Here is an 18,045-nt window from a genome sequence, read left to right as displayed (position 1 = left end):
CACAGGCAGTGGCCAACACACCCTAACGTCTTGACATTTTTCTACCGAGTCCCATAAAACTTCAGCCTCTTTATGCACATACATGATAACACGACCGAGTTTAAGGTTCCCAACTTCACTCCTGAGAAGGGAATGGGGGGGACAAGCCACTGCCCCCCCCATCAGAGATAATGAGCAAGGGAGGTTAAGTGACTTGTTCAGATTTAAACAATTATTGAGCGATTCTACTCAGATATCAACCGCAGTTTATCTCCAAAGGCTCTTTAAACTATACTTCATGCTATACATTTAAAAAGATTAATCAGAAACTAACACACCATTGTAAAGCAATTATACTCCAATAAAGATGTAAAAAAACATTAAAAAAATAGATTAATCATCAACGACTTTCCTCCATAATATCTGAGGAGTACCTCATAATTTAATAAACTGGATCTTTCTAGAAAAAAATGTTCCCGGTGTATCTTCCTAGAGGTCCTTAGGCACCTGTGGAAATTACCGTTATGCTTCACAGTTAATATTTAAATCACTCTATGTATTTACAAGGACCATAGAGAAAAACTCATTATTTTGAAGGCCAGCAATTCACAATTTGAGATCGTACTGTCAACTGAGAGGAATAGACTGTAGTAAGGGTAATAATTTGGGCAAAAGAGGTTTATATGATAATCCTGAAAACTAAACTACCTAGTTTTTATTAAAAATGTGAAATTAACCTATGTCAAAAAAAGGGTGAATTTTGTAAATTCTTTTACTCCTTTCAAAATCACCTGTTGTACAGAAAGGGAGTAATCTTTTACTTTACAAAAATCTTTAATATTAAGTCCTTCTATCAGTTATTTGGTTTAGAACAATAAAGTATTGTTTGGAAAAGTCATACAGTCCAGAAGTCTCAATAATGCCAATTCAGAATCTTATAGTTTAACAGTCAGTTTAAGAATAAAAAGGAGACAAAGGAATTTAACACAGATTTATTAGTTACACAGATTAGTTTTGAGTGTACAACATCAAAATACTAAATGTCATTGTATGAGTCATTAAAATCTGATCATTTACTGTAGTTGTGACTGGATTCTTATGGTTTGATATAGAATTTCTACTAACATCAAACATATGTTCAGAAGCTGCAGAGTATCAAACAACTTCGAAGGAAGAAAACCACTGTTCCATAAATCTTTAAGTGACCCTAGTGATGAAGACAGGGATGCCGGATCGATGTGAAAACTCTGAATGAGAGAAAAAATATCCTCAGTTCCTATTACATATTCATCAGTTTCACTCGACTGCTTCATCCACCCAACTAAAATTTACCATATAAAAGCTGGCCGACACTCTTTTGGGACTTTTGCTGGAAAGGGAAGGGACGGTTGTGAACGTCGGTGTAGAGGGTGGCTTTAGTGCTTGCATTTATGGCTTTATGCCGGCTTATGTTTACATATTTTCCATGTGGGGATTCTGACCCCCCCAGGAAGCCAGCTGTGTCCCTGGAGATTGCTTTCGCCCAGAGCTCCCTCACGTTGAACTGCTCCCCCTCCGTGTCATCCACCCATGGACAGTCACAGACATGCTGAGTAAATCCCAACCCTTCATACTGATGCCAGCTGTATTGTCCTGGTCTCCTACCCTCGGAGTCCCAAAGATCCCAAAGATCTAATAGCAACAGTTAGATGCTGAACAACAAATTATATGAGAAGGGAAACTAAGAAAAACAGAAAAGTAGAAAACTTACAAATGAGCACTTGAAGTAAGCCCGAGTACCAGTTATTGCAGCTAAAAACTCCATGAGGACTGAGGCTGTGACTGCCTTTTACAGCTGTATCCTCAGGAGTACGTAGAAGACATGTAATAAACATTTGCTGAAAGAATAAACTGCAACAAAATAATAGCCCCTTTTTTTACTACCTGTTTAAAACATCTTTTCTGTTTATAGGAATGGACTTAGAAAAAGTTGAGGGCTCTTATCAGAAGAGGCCCGTCCTAATCAGTCAGTCTGCACACATCCACAGGCTGTGTGGAACCAATTTTGTGGCTGTTATTCCTCTGCCAGAGTGATTCTCACTAAAAGATATGCTCATGGCATAAAATGGGAAAAACAAATTACAAAACATTAATCTGCATAAAGTTTTGTTTTTTCATAATATACTTTCCCCATTTGTTTGCTATTTTAAAAAAGAAAACCTTGAGGCTTTAGATTCCCATTTTAGTGACAGTGAAAGTGAGGGGTGGTTGTGTTGTGTCCAAGATGACACTCTGGCAGTTGGATCAAGGACTCAAATCCAATTATTCTAGCTCTAAACTCTGTAATTAATATTTAAAATGGTCAGGTTTTACAAATACAAAATATATCAAACCTATGAATCTCAGGTTCTTCACCTTCAATATGAAAGAATTAGATTACAATCTTATCTCTATCAAGTCTGTTTAAATTTTAAAACTATGTTTCTATAATTACAAATAACTTACAATTAATAAAAGGAAAAAAAAAAAACACCGTGGAAGATGAAGTCTCAACTGTCCTTTTTGCTTTGCATAGAGAATTATTTACATCCCAGACAACCAAAAGATAAATGGTAAAAATAACAAACGGTTACATGTTTTCAATTAATTTATTTTAGAAAAATGAAGATTTACAATTGTTGCCTTAAGGCAGGATATCATGAATTCAACGAGTTAGTAACACAAACTTTCAAAACCCTTTATAGATTAGTCCAAAGTAGAAAATTATTTTTTGCCCACTCTTGGACTCAGACACATTCAGAAAAAATATATATTTATAAAAATAAAATGGCAAACCTAATCCCACCAATTAATTGATAGTCTTAACATCCTACACTTGTTTATTTGAACACTCTCTATATAAAAAGAATAGCTGAGTGATTTTTCCCTGTCCTACTTCCATATCATGTGAAGCAAAGATGAAAATATTTAAATTACTTTTTGCAAAATCAAAACCCAAAAGCCCCTGAAACAAAACACAAGAAATATCAACAAGAACAAATATCCACTGAATGAAAACAATATAGCTAATTGTTTTACTATTCATATAGACCTGTCCTTCAGCCGCTAGACATTTGGCTCTTCACGTTATTTCTAACTCAGATACCAGGGAGCACTATGTATAAAGAAGCAAGTGAAAACTCCAGGTCTAATCCACCTAAGTTTCAGATATAGAGAAATATTAACGTATACAATGAAACAAAAAGGACGGCAAGCTATAATGAGGTGCGCTGCTCCATAAAAACATGCACTTTCTCTCTTTGAAATATCTTTAAAAACTGTCTGAGCACCAGATTCAGCAACAGCAAGCATCTAGCATCTTGAATATTAGAAATCAGAAACAGAACTTTATGGCCACTGAAAGAGAAGGCAAAACTCCAACTTACTGAAGGGTATTCCCCCTATTGATATGTAATCACAGTGAGATTCATCACTGAATTAGGATGATATCTATGTTCTTCTACAAGATTCATTAAGAAACCTTCCTTTATTTTGAAGTAATTTTTCCTAAAACAAAAACAGCATTTCTAGTAAACGCTGATATCACATTGAGGGGAAAACCATACTAGTGAGCAAAAACTTTCAACTTGTTTTGTGGGGATATTGTGACAATATCCTAAAGTAGAGACAAGTAAAAAGCAAAATTTTAATAAAAAAAGATTATTCACTTACAAACCATCTACACGTTTTGTTTCCCAAATAGACACATTTTGAAAACACAAATAAGAATATGGGGCAACAGTATAGTGTTGTGAAAAAAGATAACAGAGAACTAAGGCATTAATTTATAGACAAGAAAATCTCGAAATACAAAGAACACTGGACTTTGTTGATACATATTAAGCTTTGCTCCTTTTTTTTTCTTTTCCCTGTTTTGGTCTTTAATTTATAGGTGTGCTTGACAAAAGACAAAACCATGCAGGTAACAGACATCTGTTAGTGATAAACATGAAGAAAGAAGCCATGACATTTTTACAGCTTCCTCCTGCCACTGGTAGTGGCTAAGCTGTAACTTCCCTACCAGGCCGAGACTAACGTGAGGCATCTGTATTTAGCTAAGCTTCTCACAGCTGCAAAATAAGCTTGACTGCTGCCAACATTAATATCTATTTTCCAAAAGACTGTCTCATTACTCTTTAGAGAGAAATTTCCTTGTTAAATTAACAGCATTTTTCTCCAGTTTCCATTTAAGAATAACATTTCATTCTAGTATTTCGTGAAATTTCCTGGGACTGCATACGTGCTTCATTTATAAAAATGATAATAGTGGGGCGCCAAACATCAAGAACAAGTAATGACTATATACTAAAAGGTACGAGAGAGCAATTCCTAGTAACTCCTTAGGACAAAGGCACAAGAGCCTCAGGTTAGTAGTGATCAGCTTGGCATCAGAAATAGCCCCAGGCTGCCCTGGGGACCACAGCCCTAAACAGCTTCACTATCAGGACCATGAATTACATAGTTTTAAAGTGATGAAACATTTAAAAATGTTTCATAACTCAGTGAATAACCACCCAGATTATAGTCACTTAATAAAAATCCTAAACTTAGCTAAAATGAAGGTCTCAAACATAAACTAATCTACCATAAACATACCACACTGTTACTTAAAAGATACCAGTTTTCGTACATAACTTGGGATAGAATTCCTATGTTATTCCGTTATGGAGAGAAGATGAGAGGTCATTAGCTGAAATGGATAACAACGGGGAGGACGGAGAAGGTAACTGGCAGATGTCTTTAATCACTGGACATGAAGTTTCTTTAACAGGCTGATTATGCCACTCATTACTCATTATGAACACAGACACGCCCATAATATTACATAACAGATGTATGTCAATAAATTTCATATGTGTATATGTATGTGTGTATGTGTATATATAGATATACATACACACACACTAGATTATAAATTACTATAAAGTTACCATACCATAAAATAAAAACATGATATATATTACTTTTTAAAAAGCAGCAGGAGCTTTTTACCAAAGAAAAAATTTTAGACGAAATCTCAATATATAAAACAGAGAAATAGAAGTATGCTGTTCTGGATAAAGCAGTGTAGGGGTGACAGAGACCCCCCTCCCTTCCTGCAGTGTTGGCTGAGACACCTTCTCAGTGTCCAGGGCATCATTTGAAATCACTGATCCAAGTAAATCCTGTTTCTGCTGCAAAGATTAAACATAAGACTATTTTTTTTCCCACGATATAGGCCCGTATGAAAGTTTTATAATGTAACTGAGTATAAAGGTAAAAAGTAACATTTCCTCTCCTTTAAAAATAACAAAATAAAATCACTATGCTGTATAAAACCAAATTATTTTATCTCATAATCTTAATTTGATTCTTGGAAAAAGTTATTAGTTCTCCTTAAAGTGCCTAAATTTTAAAGACTTAATTTTGTCCATATAAATCTTATCCAAAACATGAGGAGAATGGATGGTAGGAGGTGGAAGTGTTATTTTTCTCTATCACACACGTATCTTCTACCTGCCTGGCCAATTTAAATATTCTGCCCAAGAATCTTAATTTTGTCACAGAATATTCAGATAGAGAAACATGCAAATAGAACTGATCTGGTAGAACAACATCTATAAGGTAAACTTTGATGGAGTGTTTTGATTTTGTTTGTTTTAGACAAACGTTTCATCTCTTTGCTCCAAACATCTCCCCATTTACGGAAGGACTATTTTATAACCCATGCAGTTGATGTCAGCAAAATACAAACACCGTGTTCTCTTCTGTAAAGGTCATGATTAAATGTCTAAATTCAATGAATAGACTCTTTAATAATTTGAAATCCTATGAAATATTTTATCTTGGTGAAGTCTCAGTCTTTCTTCTTTTCTAACACATCTTTGGGTTCTTGCACTGCAGGCACCAGAGAGTCCCCACTCCTGGGCTCCTGTTTTTCTTTGCTCTCTTCTACCGGTTCTGGGCTTTCCGTCTCACTTTTGGACACTTCATACCGTTCTTCTATGTAACCTCCGTCTGTGTCAGCCGTGTAGATGCCGTAGCACATGATGCTGATGACACCCAGTGGCAGGCCAAAGAGAAAGCAGCCCATAAGTGGAGAGCTCTTGAATATAGACTGTGGAAAGATAGTTACATCCCTCATTTGTGTTCTGATATAAAAAGCACAAATGAATTTAAAACCACTACAGATTTCTTCCTCTTGCTGCCATCCAACTTGCTTTTAGTTCCAGTGAATCAATGTCAATATTTCCGTGTGACTATCACATGAAAGGCCCTTTAGAAAGTTTATACCCATGTATGTGTGTATGTATAACCAGCTATTGGCAGCAGAAAAAGGCACCAAGTTGTCCACTACCTTTTCAAAAGATGTTTATTTTTCTCACATTAATCACAAAGGTCTCTTTTGAGATGGCTATTATGTGCCAAGAGCTGTACAGTTATATCCTGCCTATAGGAATCTGCTATGGAGAAGGGTAGTTATTGACCATATAATATTCTCTTCACATAACATTTTTAACAATTTTTTACTTGTCTGGTTAGTAGTAAAGCAACATTAACTTAATAATTTCCCTCAGTTTATATACTGTCTCCTCGGCTCCCAGAAAAGTAAAAGCAATTTAACTGAATAGGTTTTGCAACTATAATATATTCTATGGATTGTGACTATAACTCTTGAGAACTAAATAGACAAGTTCAGAGAGCAGGGTCACTTTGGATTGAGATAATGGAAAAAGGCATCACAGAATAAAGGTGTTTTGAGGCAGAAATGTAAGCGTAAGAACAAGGCAGGCCAGGGTACAGTGTGAGCTCAAAGACTGAGGAGGAGAATATGTGAGACGGACAGAGAATTGTGAGGGGCATGACAGGAAAAGGGAAGGAAAGTGATCAGAACTGATTATTTTAGTGGTACTAATTAGGCAGAGGACTGGAGGCAGGGCAAGAGGAAGTGTGAAGACCAGGTGGAGGCTAGGGCAGCAGCTACACATAATGGGATAAGGGCCCAATCCACAGAAAGAAGGTCACTGACAAACTGAAGGATGCACGGAGTAACTGATGAGTTATTAGCGTGACTTTACTTCCCACCAACAGAAGAAGGTTAGCTCTGTTTTGCTTTTGGCCGTAATGAACGAAAATACCTGTGGAGGAGCTCAAGATAGACAACTAGAACTAAGTTAAAGGCTCCAACAAATTTAGGGCTGCCCTGCAGTCAGGCTGACTGACAGTGGAAGCTGGGATCGTAAGAGAGATTTCTTAGAGTTCTCAGCAAGAAGGCTTCAGATCCAAGGGCTGAAAAGGGCAGGAGGAGGAAAGAAACTCTGAAAAACACTTTAAGTCACGCTATCAGGTTCAGTGATTCTGAATTCCAGTTAACTCACCAATCATACAGAAATGAATAATTGGAGAAACTTAATATCCACCTGATTAGTATCTTTTCTTAACGTAAATATGTACTAGTTCTTATCTTGCAAGTTAAGAATATGTACTTTTACCGAATCCTTTGAAATTCCAGATTTTACCTTAGTTAGACATAACCTATATACCGATATAGTCTCAATTATTAGTGACACTAAACACACTGTCACAACTTACCACAATAGTAGATTTGGCATCAAATACTATTCTTTTCAATCTCTGCAAAATGCTATCCCCTCCTTGGGCCTTAAATTTAACAAGAAAAAAACAATTGTTATTTCAGTACTATTATTTCATTTTTCTGTTAGATAATCTTACAATTGCAGGTCAAGAGTTGACTACAAAAGATTACACAGAGCACCTGAAAGAGCCACGGAGTAAATATTTACTGGTTTCTCTGTCCCACCCTCCTTCTGCTCTCTTGTATGAACACAGTCTGATTCTCCTCTGAAAATGCATCCTCCCTGGTCACAGTCCAAGCAGCTTGGCTGAGGCTGACCCACCCAAGTGCCGGCCTGCCCAGCTTTTCAGTTTAGCTGAGAGTGTTACAGTTGCTGCAGGATATCCTCACTGTCCTGCAGGGAAAGTCTCTCCGATGATGAAACCCAAAAAGAAAAAAGTGCTGGAAGGCAGAGGGAGAAAAATTCCTGATGAAAATCCATCAAATCCCTGCATTCAGCCATGCCTGGAGTCTGGCTCATTCCCTGAATTTCACTAACTTACAAATAGAAGGGTTCTCACTCATACAGGTGAGCATCATTTCAACAAGTGTTATTTTCACAAATATAAAATTCCTACTATGTGATTAAGAGTGTTTCCAAAGAAGAAATACTTGTTACTCTGTGAGGCAACTTTCAAATAGTTTGTGTAAAGCTGAAACAAGTCTCGCAAAGTAATAATTACATTTCACAAAAGCACTGAAGTCTCTTCTCTTCTTATCTTATTCTAGTATATTGAATTAAGATGCATGTTGGCCACAACCTGCTGAAGTGATTTCATGACCCTCTAATACGGGCTACAACCCAGTTTGAAAAACACTGCAATATGGTTTACAGAAAAAAACAGTTAAGATTATCCATTCATCATTTCTGAGAAATATTTTGTAGGATTATATTTGGAACACTCCACTGGGGCTGGTTTTAAATACATTTCCTGATCTTTTAAGAAACTGTGGTGCTATTCACAGATTTTTTTAGAAAACCAATCCAAGTAACTTAATGCAATTGTATTCTTGAATCCAGAGAGGTACTAAGAGTCAGGAAGTTCACTATCGGATAGCTCTGTACCCTGCAGACCTCTTAGCATCCCTAGCCCCTGACTCTAAATGCCAGTAACACCTCCCCGCATCACTATGACAACCTATGTCCTCCAAATAACATTCCACCCATTAGCAGCCTCTGCCACTTAGGTCCTGGGGAAGGTGACTCTGCGTATCATGTGAGAGAAGCAAGGATGGAGGCCTGCCCCTCCCTCACCCCGGGTGATGGCCGACTCTTTCTTTCAGAATCAGAAGAAAATAACTCATTTCTCCTCCACCTCCTCCCATCACCCCATTGCAATTAAAGCAAAAACTCACATCTACTGTGCCATCCAAAACGTTATTAATGAACTGGACCATGTCTTCTGCATTCTTAATCTGTCTATCTAGTAAAAAGTACTGTTGGTTTGAAGTATTCAGTACAACCACAGTTGGGACTTTTAATTCACTGAAAATAGAAAAACAAAAGAAATCAAAATACATGTTAAACACAGAGACAACAAATATTCTGATACTTATTTGAATTATATCTAAATAACTAGATGTGCAAAAGGAGGGAGCTATAATACCTTTGCCTTCCTTTGTTTACATAAAGAAAAATTCAAATTGTGCATCAATTTAAAAAATAGCTAAATTAACATTTATGAAAACTATTAGTATACAACATCAGACAAATGAGTATTCACGATCAAACCTAAGGATAAAAATTATTATGTATGAAGTATCAATTTCTGGGCAATATAATTCCTGGCCAAAAGTTTATCTTAAATACCATCACTTTAATTATATACAGCCCACCTCAGTTAAAGGGCATTCAGGCAGCTAGAGAAGGAACAGCATGGTCTCCAGAGTTACACTGCCTGTGTTTGGATCTGATGCTTTCCCAAAACTTTGTTTAAGTCTAATACTTTTCATTTATAAATGAATAAAGGTGTGGGGGGCAGGGTACCTATCTTGCTACAGAAGTTAAATGAGAAAATTCAAGTTAAATATCCAGCACATTCCTTGTATCAATACATCATACACATTCAACAAATACTATTCCAAATTCTCTGAATGCCCACTACCCTATGGTATAATCACCCCATCCTCTTGGGTGCTTCAGTGATATACTAGACGTCAATTCAGTTTGCAGACAAAAACCATAATATTACTAATGTGTCATTTACTTCAAATAATTTTTTATCCCTTCAAGAATAGGGTTTTGCGTAATCATAAAAAGGTGCTTAATTCTGTATGCCACCTACATTATCAATTTATGGTTATTCATATGTCCATATGAATGTATTATGCAAAAGTACAAAACTCTACAGTAGAAACAATTTACAGCACTGTATTATCACCACATAAGTAACTGGGTCCAGGAGGTTGCTTTCTTGTTTATAATTCTCTATCCCTCCCCACACCACGTCCTTCTCTCATTGAGGCAAAACATGATCCCTGATGTTGGGCTCAGCCGTGTGGTTTGGCCAATGGGAAGGCACAGAAATGACTGAAGCAGAGGCTTGAAATGTGCTTGCCTTCTTGTGTTTCTGCTATTGCCATGAGAAGAACATCCCCCAGGAAAATATCCCTCCAGGGTCAAGGACATGGAAGACACGTAGGGTAGACCTGGACCTAACTGGCAGCTTGGAGCCACGTCTGGCTGTACCCGGCTAAGGTTAGCCAAGCCCAGACGAGTGAGAGAGAATAAAGGATTGCTGTTTTATGCCACTGGGTATCAGGGTGTTTTGTTATCCAGTATTATTGTTAGGCAATAATTAACTGTAACTAAAAAAAAATCTTAGCTTCATTCTTGTTTATAAAAACATGAGACAACTTTTTAACTTATAGTAGTTTAGTTATCATCATATTGCATCAGTAGCAAAATTCTATTTTTATGGAATGAAGTAGAACCTGGTCTTCCTATAAAAAATCCTATGAAAAAGTTAAATACACAGCTGAACTAGAAACAATTTGTTCTGAAATAATTCCATCTGAGTAACGATGAAAAATAGCACCTCATCCTATTCCCTCTTAACTATACTCACAAAAATCAAACACAAAGTAATTTAACAGACCAAAGGTCTGAGAGTACCCTGTTTACTTTGAGAAAAAGTAAAAAACATCGTCAACACTACAGTGTTAACTATCTTATATAATATCACGTATTTGCCCTAAGTTAAAAACTTTTAGGCATCAATACTTATTGAATTCTACTAATTTATGTGTCAATACTGATCTTACAGTAGTTAGGAGATTTTGCAGTAAGAGAGATCTGCATTTGAGGACTGGATCTCTTTGACTTACTTGCTGAGCATCCTTTGGCTTATTATTTAACTTCCTTGAGTTTCTTCTAAGAAATTTCAATTTCCTCATCTATATAAAATGGAAATAACAGTACTTATACCTTACTGAGTTAGTGTAAAAGTCAGAAAACATACATTGACAACTCAGTACAGTGTTGGTCACAGGGTAAGTGCTCGTTAAGGACTTTCGATAATTATATAGCCATCATTATATGCCTTCTGTCTTCTCTCAAAAAAAAGCCAAGTATGAATTTTAAAAAAAAACAAACAATAAGAGGTTGGTGGTAGAGATTATTGTTCTCTGACCATAACTGCAGCAAAACTTCTATCTCACAACTCACATTAGAAATAATACTCATGAAGGAATGTCCATCCATCTCTAGAAATTCTGAATATTATCCTGAATCAAGGAGTTATTTATCAGATGCAAATTGCTTTGGCCTCTTGCCCAAAATGTTTTACTGCATCACTTTATTGGCTTGCCTCCAAGGACATTATAAAGGGTTGTATCGAAGTCCCTACTATATATACTGTAAAGGTCCTATTAAAAATAAATTTCTATTATAATGTGCCCCCCCTTTATGAGATTATATAGCATAGCAATTTCTCTTAGGTTTCTACAAGGTCAGCCATACTCCTATAAGCAACAGTTATTCTATAGGGGACGGGAAATGTATAAACAATGTTCTTCTACTTTGTCTTGAGTATTAAAAATTCAAATTGTTTAAGTACCTTTAGTAATTGTATAGATCCTTTATTTTATTTCCCTTTGTCTTGATTTCTTCATTATATATTACATCTGGTACTTTATGTCTTCGGTAAACCCTCTCAAATTCTTATTGGAATAAGGATAATGAATTGATTATAAATGAATAAAGGTACTTTACTTCGTAATTTTAGGCTCTTACCTGAAAATTATGAATGTTATTCTGGGTTTATGAGTTGGTAAAGCTCTGGAGGGCTTCCGCCATCTTCACGTCCAGGCTATTTTAAGACCCATTTTCCAAACACTCTTGTGTTTGCTATTACACTCTGCCTGAAATAACCTCGCTGCATTCTTCATTCAGCTACTTCTCATTCTTTAGACTCTCCCTTAATTACCGGCTCTTGTGGCAAGCGTTTCCTGAGCCCCTGCGCCTTGCTGTGCATTTTGGTGTGGCTGGGTCTCTCCGTGCTTCCAGAGCTCCGTACCACACAGGCCTTCCCACACAGTGCTGGAGTCACCGTACTGTATCACCCAGCAGACCGTGAGCATTTGAAGACAGGGCCTCTATAATTTACTCATCTTTTTGCATCAACAGTGCAATGCCAAACACAGTGTGTGACTTACAGCAAATATTCACTAAACGTCCGCTGAACAGAGTAGGCTTTTATTTGAAACTTATTAATTCAGTATAGGTCTGGTAAATGTTTTCTAATGTCAACTTTCTGAAGTGACAAATCAGATCTTTACATCATAAGCATAATCAATATTATATTAGAGCTGCAAAGTTTTCCTATAAACTTACTTTAGTCTGTTAAATTCTTCTAGAATAGCAATTAATTCTTAAATGCTAAAAATTTTCTACTTAAGTTACATTTATTCATTAAAACTGAACTTAGGGTTCATATTAAACAGAAACTACAAAGTTTACAAGTTTTTGAATGATGTTTTCTTTCCAAAATACTATAAATTGTCAACATTAAATTGGGAGGTTTTTTTTAGTATAGAGAACTTTAAAGTTTAATAAGTTTCAAATACAGATTTAAAAACTAAAGTAAATATTTAATGGGAGAATATCTGCATTGGCATATACAAAGGTTTGCTTTTTTCAGCTATTAGTCCTGCCTGTCTCTGAAAAACAGAAATTTAAAAATTGATAGAGTCGGGACTTCCCTGGAGGTCCAGTGGTTAGGACTCCGTGCTTCCACTGCAGTGGGCACAGGTTCAATCCCTTGTCAGGGAACTAAAATCCCACAAGCCACACAGTGTGGCCAAAAAAAAAAAAAAAAAAATTGATAGAGTTGATAGCAAAATCATTTCGTCATTTAGCATTTTACTTACTCCATCAGCAAGGTATTTATATAGTCATTTCCATCCATATGGCCAAACTGAAAATCCCTAATCAACAACAACCAAAAAGAACAGAGAAAGAGAGGACAATATTAAATACAAAAAAAAGATAAATACAAAGCACTGAATTTAGGGTTTGGTAAGCATGCAAACACTGTAAACATTTAACATATCAATCACATACAATAAATATAAAAAAGTATGAATCCTACTGGCTTTTGAGATACAAACACGTAACAAATTAAGCAAATTTTAAGACATTTCTATTTTGTTTCATACTGTGTAACACAAGAAATACATATATCATTGATATATTTGATTAGAAGACTTAGAATAAAAAGGGCATAATAATTAAGTAATGCAACAAATTTATATTGACTGTCTTTTATAACAGTAACAAACTGATTTAGCATACAGGAAAAAATATCACCTATTTTTTATGTTCCTATTAAAATAGGAACATTTTGAGTTCCTATTAAAATCGTCATCTGTATCTGACTTGTGATTCCTCATTTAATTTTATTTCAAATGTATGAGTATACAGGCAACCTCCTTTTATTGGGCTTTGCTTTACTGCTGTTCCCAGATACTATGTTTTTTACAATCTGAAGGTTTCTGGCAACCCTGCTTTGAGTGAGTCTATCTGTGCTATTTTTCCAACAGCATTTGCTCACTTCATGTCTCTGTGTCACATTTTTGGTAATTCTCACAATATTTCGAACTTTTTTCATTATTATTATATCTGCTCTGGCAATCTGTGAGCAGTGATTTTTCATGTTACCATTGTGATGTTTGGGGTGCCACGAACTGTGCCCATACAAGACTTCGAATTTAAGCAATAAATGTTTTGTGTGTTCTGACTGCTCCACCAACCAGCCGTTCCCCCATCTCTCTCCCTCCCCCTCTCCCTGGGCCTCCCTATTCCTTAAGACCCAACAATATTGAAATTAGACCAGTTAATAACACTACAATGGCCTCTAAATGTTCAAGTGTAAGAGTCCCCACGTCTTTCACTGCAAATCAAAAGCTATAAAAGATCAAGCTTAGTAAGGAAGGGAAGTTGGAAGCTCAGATAGGCTGAAAGCTAGGCCTCTTCCAGCAAACAATTAGCCAAGTTGTGAATGCAAAGGAAAACTTCTTGAAGGAAATTAAAAGTGCTACTCCAGCGAATACACGAATGGTAAGAAAGTAAAACAACCTTATTACTGATATGCAGAAAAGTTTTTGTGGTCTGGGGAGATCATCAAACCAGCCACAATATTTCCTTAAGGCGAAGCCTAATCCAAAGCAAGGCCCAAACTCTTCAATTCTATGAAGGCCTAAGAGAGGAGAAGAAGCTGTAGAAGAAAAGTCTGAAGCTAGCAGAGGTGGGTTCATGAGGTTTAGGCAAAGAAGCCATCTTCGTAACATGAAGTGCAAGGTGAAACAGCAAGTGCTGATGTAGAAGCTGCAGCAAGGTATCCAGAAGGTCTAGCTAAGATAAGTCATGAAGGTGGCTACACTAAACAACAGATTTTCAGTGTAGATGAAACAGCCTTATACTGGAAGAAGCCACCATCTAGGATTTCTAGCTAGAGAGAAGTCAACAATGCCTGGCTTCAGAACTTCAAAGGACAGGCTGACTATCTTGTTAGGGGCAAACATAGTTGGTGACTTTAAGTTGAAGCCAATACTCATTTACCATTCTGAAAATACTAGGGTCCTTCAGATTTATGCTAAATCTATCCTGCCTTTTGCCCTACAAATGAACAACAAAGCCTGGATGCAGCACATCTATTTACAACATGGTTTACTGAATATTTTAAGCCTCACTGTTGAGACCTACTGCTCAGAAAAAAAGAGATTCCTTTCAAAATATTACTACGCATTGACAATGCACTTGGGTCACCCAAGAGCTCTAATGGAGATGCACAATAAGATTAATGTTGTCTTCACTCCTGCTAACACAACACCCATTCTGCAGCTCATGGATCAAGGAGTCATTTTGACTTTCAAGTCTTCTTATTCAAGAAACACGTATCCTAAGGCCACAGCTGCCATAGATAGTGATTCCTCTGATGAATCTGGGCAAAGTAAACTGAAAACCTCTGGCAAGGATTCACCATTCTAGATGCCATTAAGAACATTCATGATTCACAGGAAGAGGTCAAGTATCACCATTAACAGAAGTTTGGAAGAAGCTGATTCCAACCCTCATGGATGATTTTGAGGGGTTCAAGATTTCAGGAGAGGAAGTAATTGCAGATGTGGTGAATACAGTAAGAAAACTAGACTTAGAAGAGGAGCCTGAAGATGTGAATGAACTGGTATAATCTTGTGATAAAACCTGAATGGGTGAGGAGCTGCTTCCTCCGGATGAGCAAACGAAGAGGTTCCTTAAAAGTGGTTCCAGGAATCTACTCCTGGTGAGGGGGCTGTGAGGACTGTTGAAATGACAACATTTAGAGGATTCAGAATATTACATAAACTTAGTTGACAAAGGAGCAAGGTTTGAGAGGACTGCTTCAAATTCTGAAAGATGTTCGACTATGGGTAAAATGCTACCAACGCTACGGAGAAATCGTTCATGAAAGGAAGAGTCAATGGATGAGGCAAACTTCACCGCTGTCCCATTTTAAGAAAAAGCCACAGCCACCCTGACCTGCGGTGACCACCACCCTGGCCAGTCAGCAGCCATCAACACTGGGGCAAGACCCTCCACCAGCAAAAAGATTACAACTCACTGAAGCCTCAGATGATGGCCAGCATTTTTAAAGTGCGTACAGTTTTTAGACACAATGCTACCGCACACTTAATATACAAAAACGTAACTTTTATATGTTAAATAAAACCAAAAATTTCATGCGACTTGCTGTACTGCGCTGGGCTGGAGCCAAGCCCACCATACCTCTGAGGTATATGCCTGTATGTGCATATTTTCTTACCACCAACTTATCCCCAATCCTATCAAGACTCAGGCATGATACAAATTACAAGTTTTTTTTTAAAGCTGTAAGACATATATCAATAAACTTCAAACAATTCATACTGAAATGCTACATGCTGTAATTCACTTCAGCTCCTTGATTCATCTTCGAAAGTATGAAATACTCCTGTGTTTGCTTTACTGTATTACAAAACCTAATTAGACAAAGATAATGGAGCCTTCCAGAATGCAAACACCTACCTGTGGAACTGGTCTCTATAATCTCTAGCAACTTCCTGAATAATTGACTTTAATCTGTGAGAAAACAAAAAATACATGAATATTCCATTTCATCAACTTGAAAAATATAATTACTCAATTATCATATATGCTGCCTTATCTAATATCTAACACTGCAGGAAAAGTAAGATACTATGTCAAGGTTATCTGAAGCCATGTAAAGTCTGAATTGGATGATATTTGAAGCTTAAAACTATTTCATGGCACCATACCTGGTATGTTCAACTGATGTATTTTTCTCATCAATTACTGCGATAGCCACAAGCTTTCCTGAAATTAAGAATGACATATCTAAATTCAATAATCCTCATTAAACTTTTCAATTATTACTGTAGCAATGAATAGGAAAATAGTATATAGTTTCCAGAATTCAATTCCAATTATCTTAAACATGTTATGCTTGGCAGAGTGAAACAGTGAACTGTTGACTCCAAGTGATAAACTCCCACCTACCTCCCATCCCTGAAATGTAAATATCAATAACAGTAAATATTTAACAATTCATATACTCAAATTGTTATTTTTTTCACACAACCCACACACTAAAGTAAGTATTTTGTTGAAAACTAAAACTATAAGGAACCAGTTGATAAAAGAAATATACTAAGAATGACTACAGCTCTGAAAAAATGGTATAGAACAAGAAAATGATTTTTACAATGTTATTCCCTTTGGTACCACGGGCCACTGTTTGCTAGTAATTAATGCACAAAATAAAACGGACTCAAATTTATTTAACCCTCAGCAGAACATAAATCATATTCATCTCTGACATCCTCCAGGACGGCAGCGTGACGTAACAAGCAGAGCACTGGTATGGAAGTCAGAAGACCAGACCCTGCAATCCAGCAGGGTCTATCATGTTCCAGGCCTGGGAGAACAACAGTGAAGCACAGCATCCATTAGGCACGTGCCTTAACCTCAGAGGACGCCAACTTATTTTAGAAACTATTATCTATTTCAAAGTCATCTGGAGAGCTGAATGAGATTACATGTACAAAAATGCTGGGATAGTTTCCAGCTCAGAGTAGGTACATAAACGTAGGATTAAATCGACAATCTTTCAATCTCATCCCCATATCTTCTCTAATTTCATACTTAAATTGTATACAAACTTTAAATTCTACACAATCTTGACGCTGATTTTAACCTTCAGCTAAAATCGTTAGTTCATAACGTTTATTTCCCCTCTTGAAATATTACTGCATTTACTGTTCAGTGTTATGCCTTTAATTTAAAGTGCTTCATGAGTGTTTTCAAAATGCCTACAACATGTCCAGCATCTTCCCACAGGCCGACACAGGGGGTTTCTCGCGTATTAAGTTCACAGTCACTGGGCGCCGAGCAGTGGACCCGGCACAGGGCTAGTTCCCGAGGCCACAGTGAGGAGCACACTGACACAGCTCTGCACTTGGGGAAGACAATCACACACACACAGACGTGTGGTTAATAATCAGAAGACTTGGGGAGGATGGGGACATGGGGTTTATAAAAGAACATTTTATAAGAGTAAACTAATGTAGTTCCAGGGGGTTAGTGAAAGACTTTCCTAAGAAAGCAGTATTTGGTCTGAGTTTGACAGATGAATATAAATTCACTACACTTTTCCAGGCAAAGAAAACAGAATGTTTAAAAGTGCTCTGGTGCAAGGTACACAGCCTTTTCAGGAAACTGAACAGTCAGCGTGGCCGGAGACGGGAGAGAGTGAGACAAAACGGGAAAGTAAGCAGGAGTCGGAAGATGCAGGGACCTGCAGTCGTCAGAAGTCCTGAAAATACACTAGGTGTCTGAAGCCACCGAGGGCCAGGAGTCTGTTGTGGGGCTTATATGACAAGTGTCCAGGGAGGAC

At 36.9% G+C, this 18,045-nt stretch overlaps 1 protein-coding gene across 4 annotated transcripts in view; it reads right to left on the bottom strand.

Moving 5' to 3' along the window:
- Positions 1 to 955: 955 nt before the first annotated feature.
- TMX3 (thioredoxin related transmembrane protein 3) overlaps positions 956 to 18,045 on the bottom strand; it is a 46,047-nt gene continuing 28,957 nt past the window's right edge. The window contains exons 11-16 of one of the 4 annotated variants that reach the window (XM_060121004.1): positions 16,409 to 16,466; positions 16,158 to 16,211; positions 12,983 to 13,039; positions 8,969 to 9,098; positions 7,570 to 7,638; positions 956 to 6,094 (exon numbers count right to left, since the gene is read on the bottom strand). In XM_060121004.1, coding sequence (XP_059976987.1) covers positions 5,834 to 6,094; positions 7,570 to 7,638; positions 8,969 to 9,098; positions 12,983 to 13,039; positions 16,158 to 16,211; positions 16,409 to 16,466 — 629 coding nt within the window. In that variant the 3' untranslated portion in view covers positions 956 to 5,833. Of the gene's footprint in view, positions 6,095 to 7,569; positions 7,639 to 8,968; positions 9,099 to 10,939; positions 11,009 to 11,670; positions 11,774 to 12,982; positions 13,040 to 16,157; positions 16,212 to 16,408; positions 16,467 to 18,045 lie in introns of those variants that run through there. The other 3 variants (XR_009534705.1, XM_060121005.1, XR_009534706.1) reach the window with 3 other exon arrangements.

The sequence above is a fragment of the Lagenorhynchus albirostris genome, chromosome 14 (assembly GCF_949774975.1).
Source record: "Lagenorhynchus albirostris chromosome 14, mLagAlb1.1, whole genome shotgun sequence".
In the NCBI taxonomy this organism is placed as follows: Eukaryota; Metazoa; Chordata; class Mammalia; order Artiodactyla; family Delphinidae; genus Lagenorhynchus; species Lagenorhynchus albirostris.
This window is presented reverse-complemented; position numbering and strand designations above follow the sequence as displayed.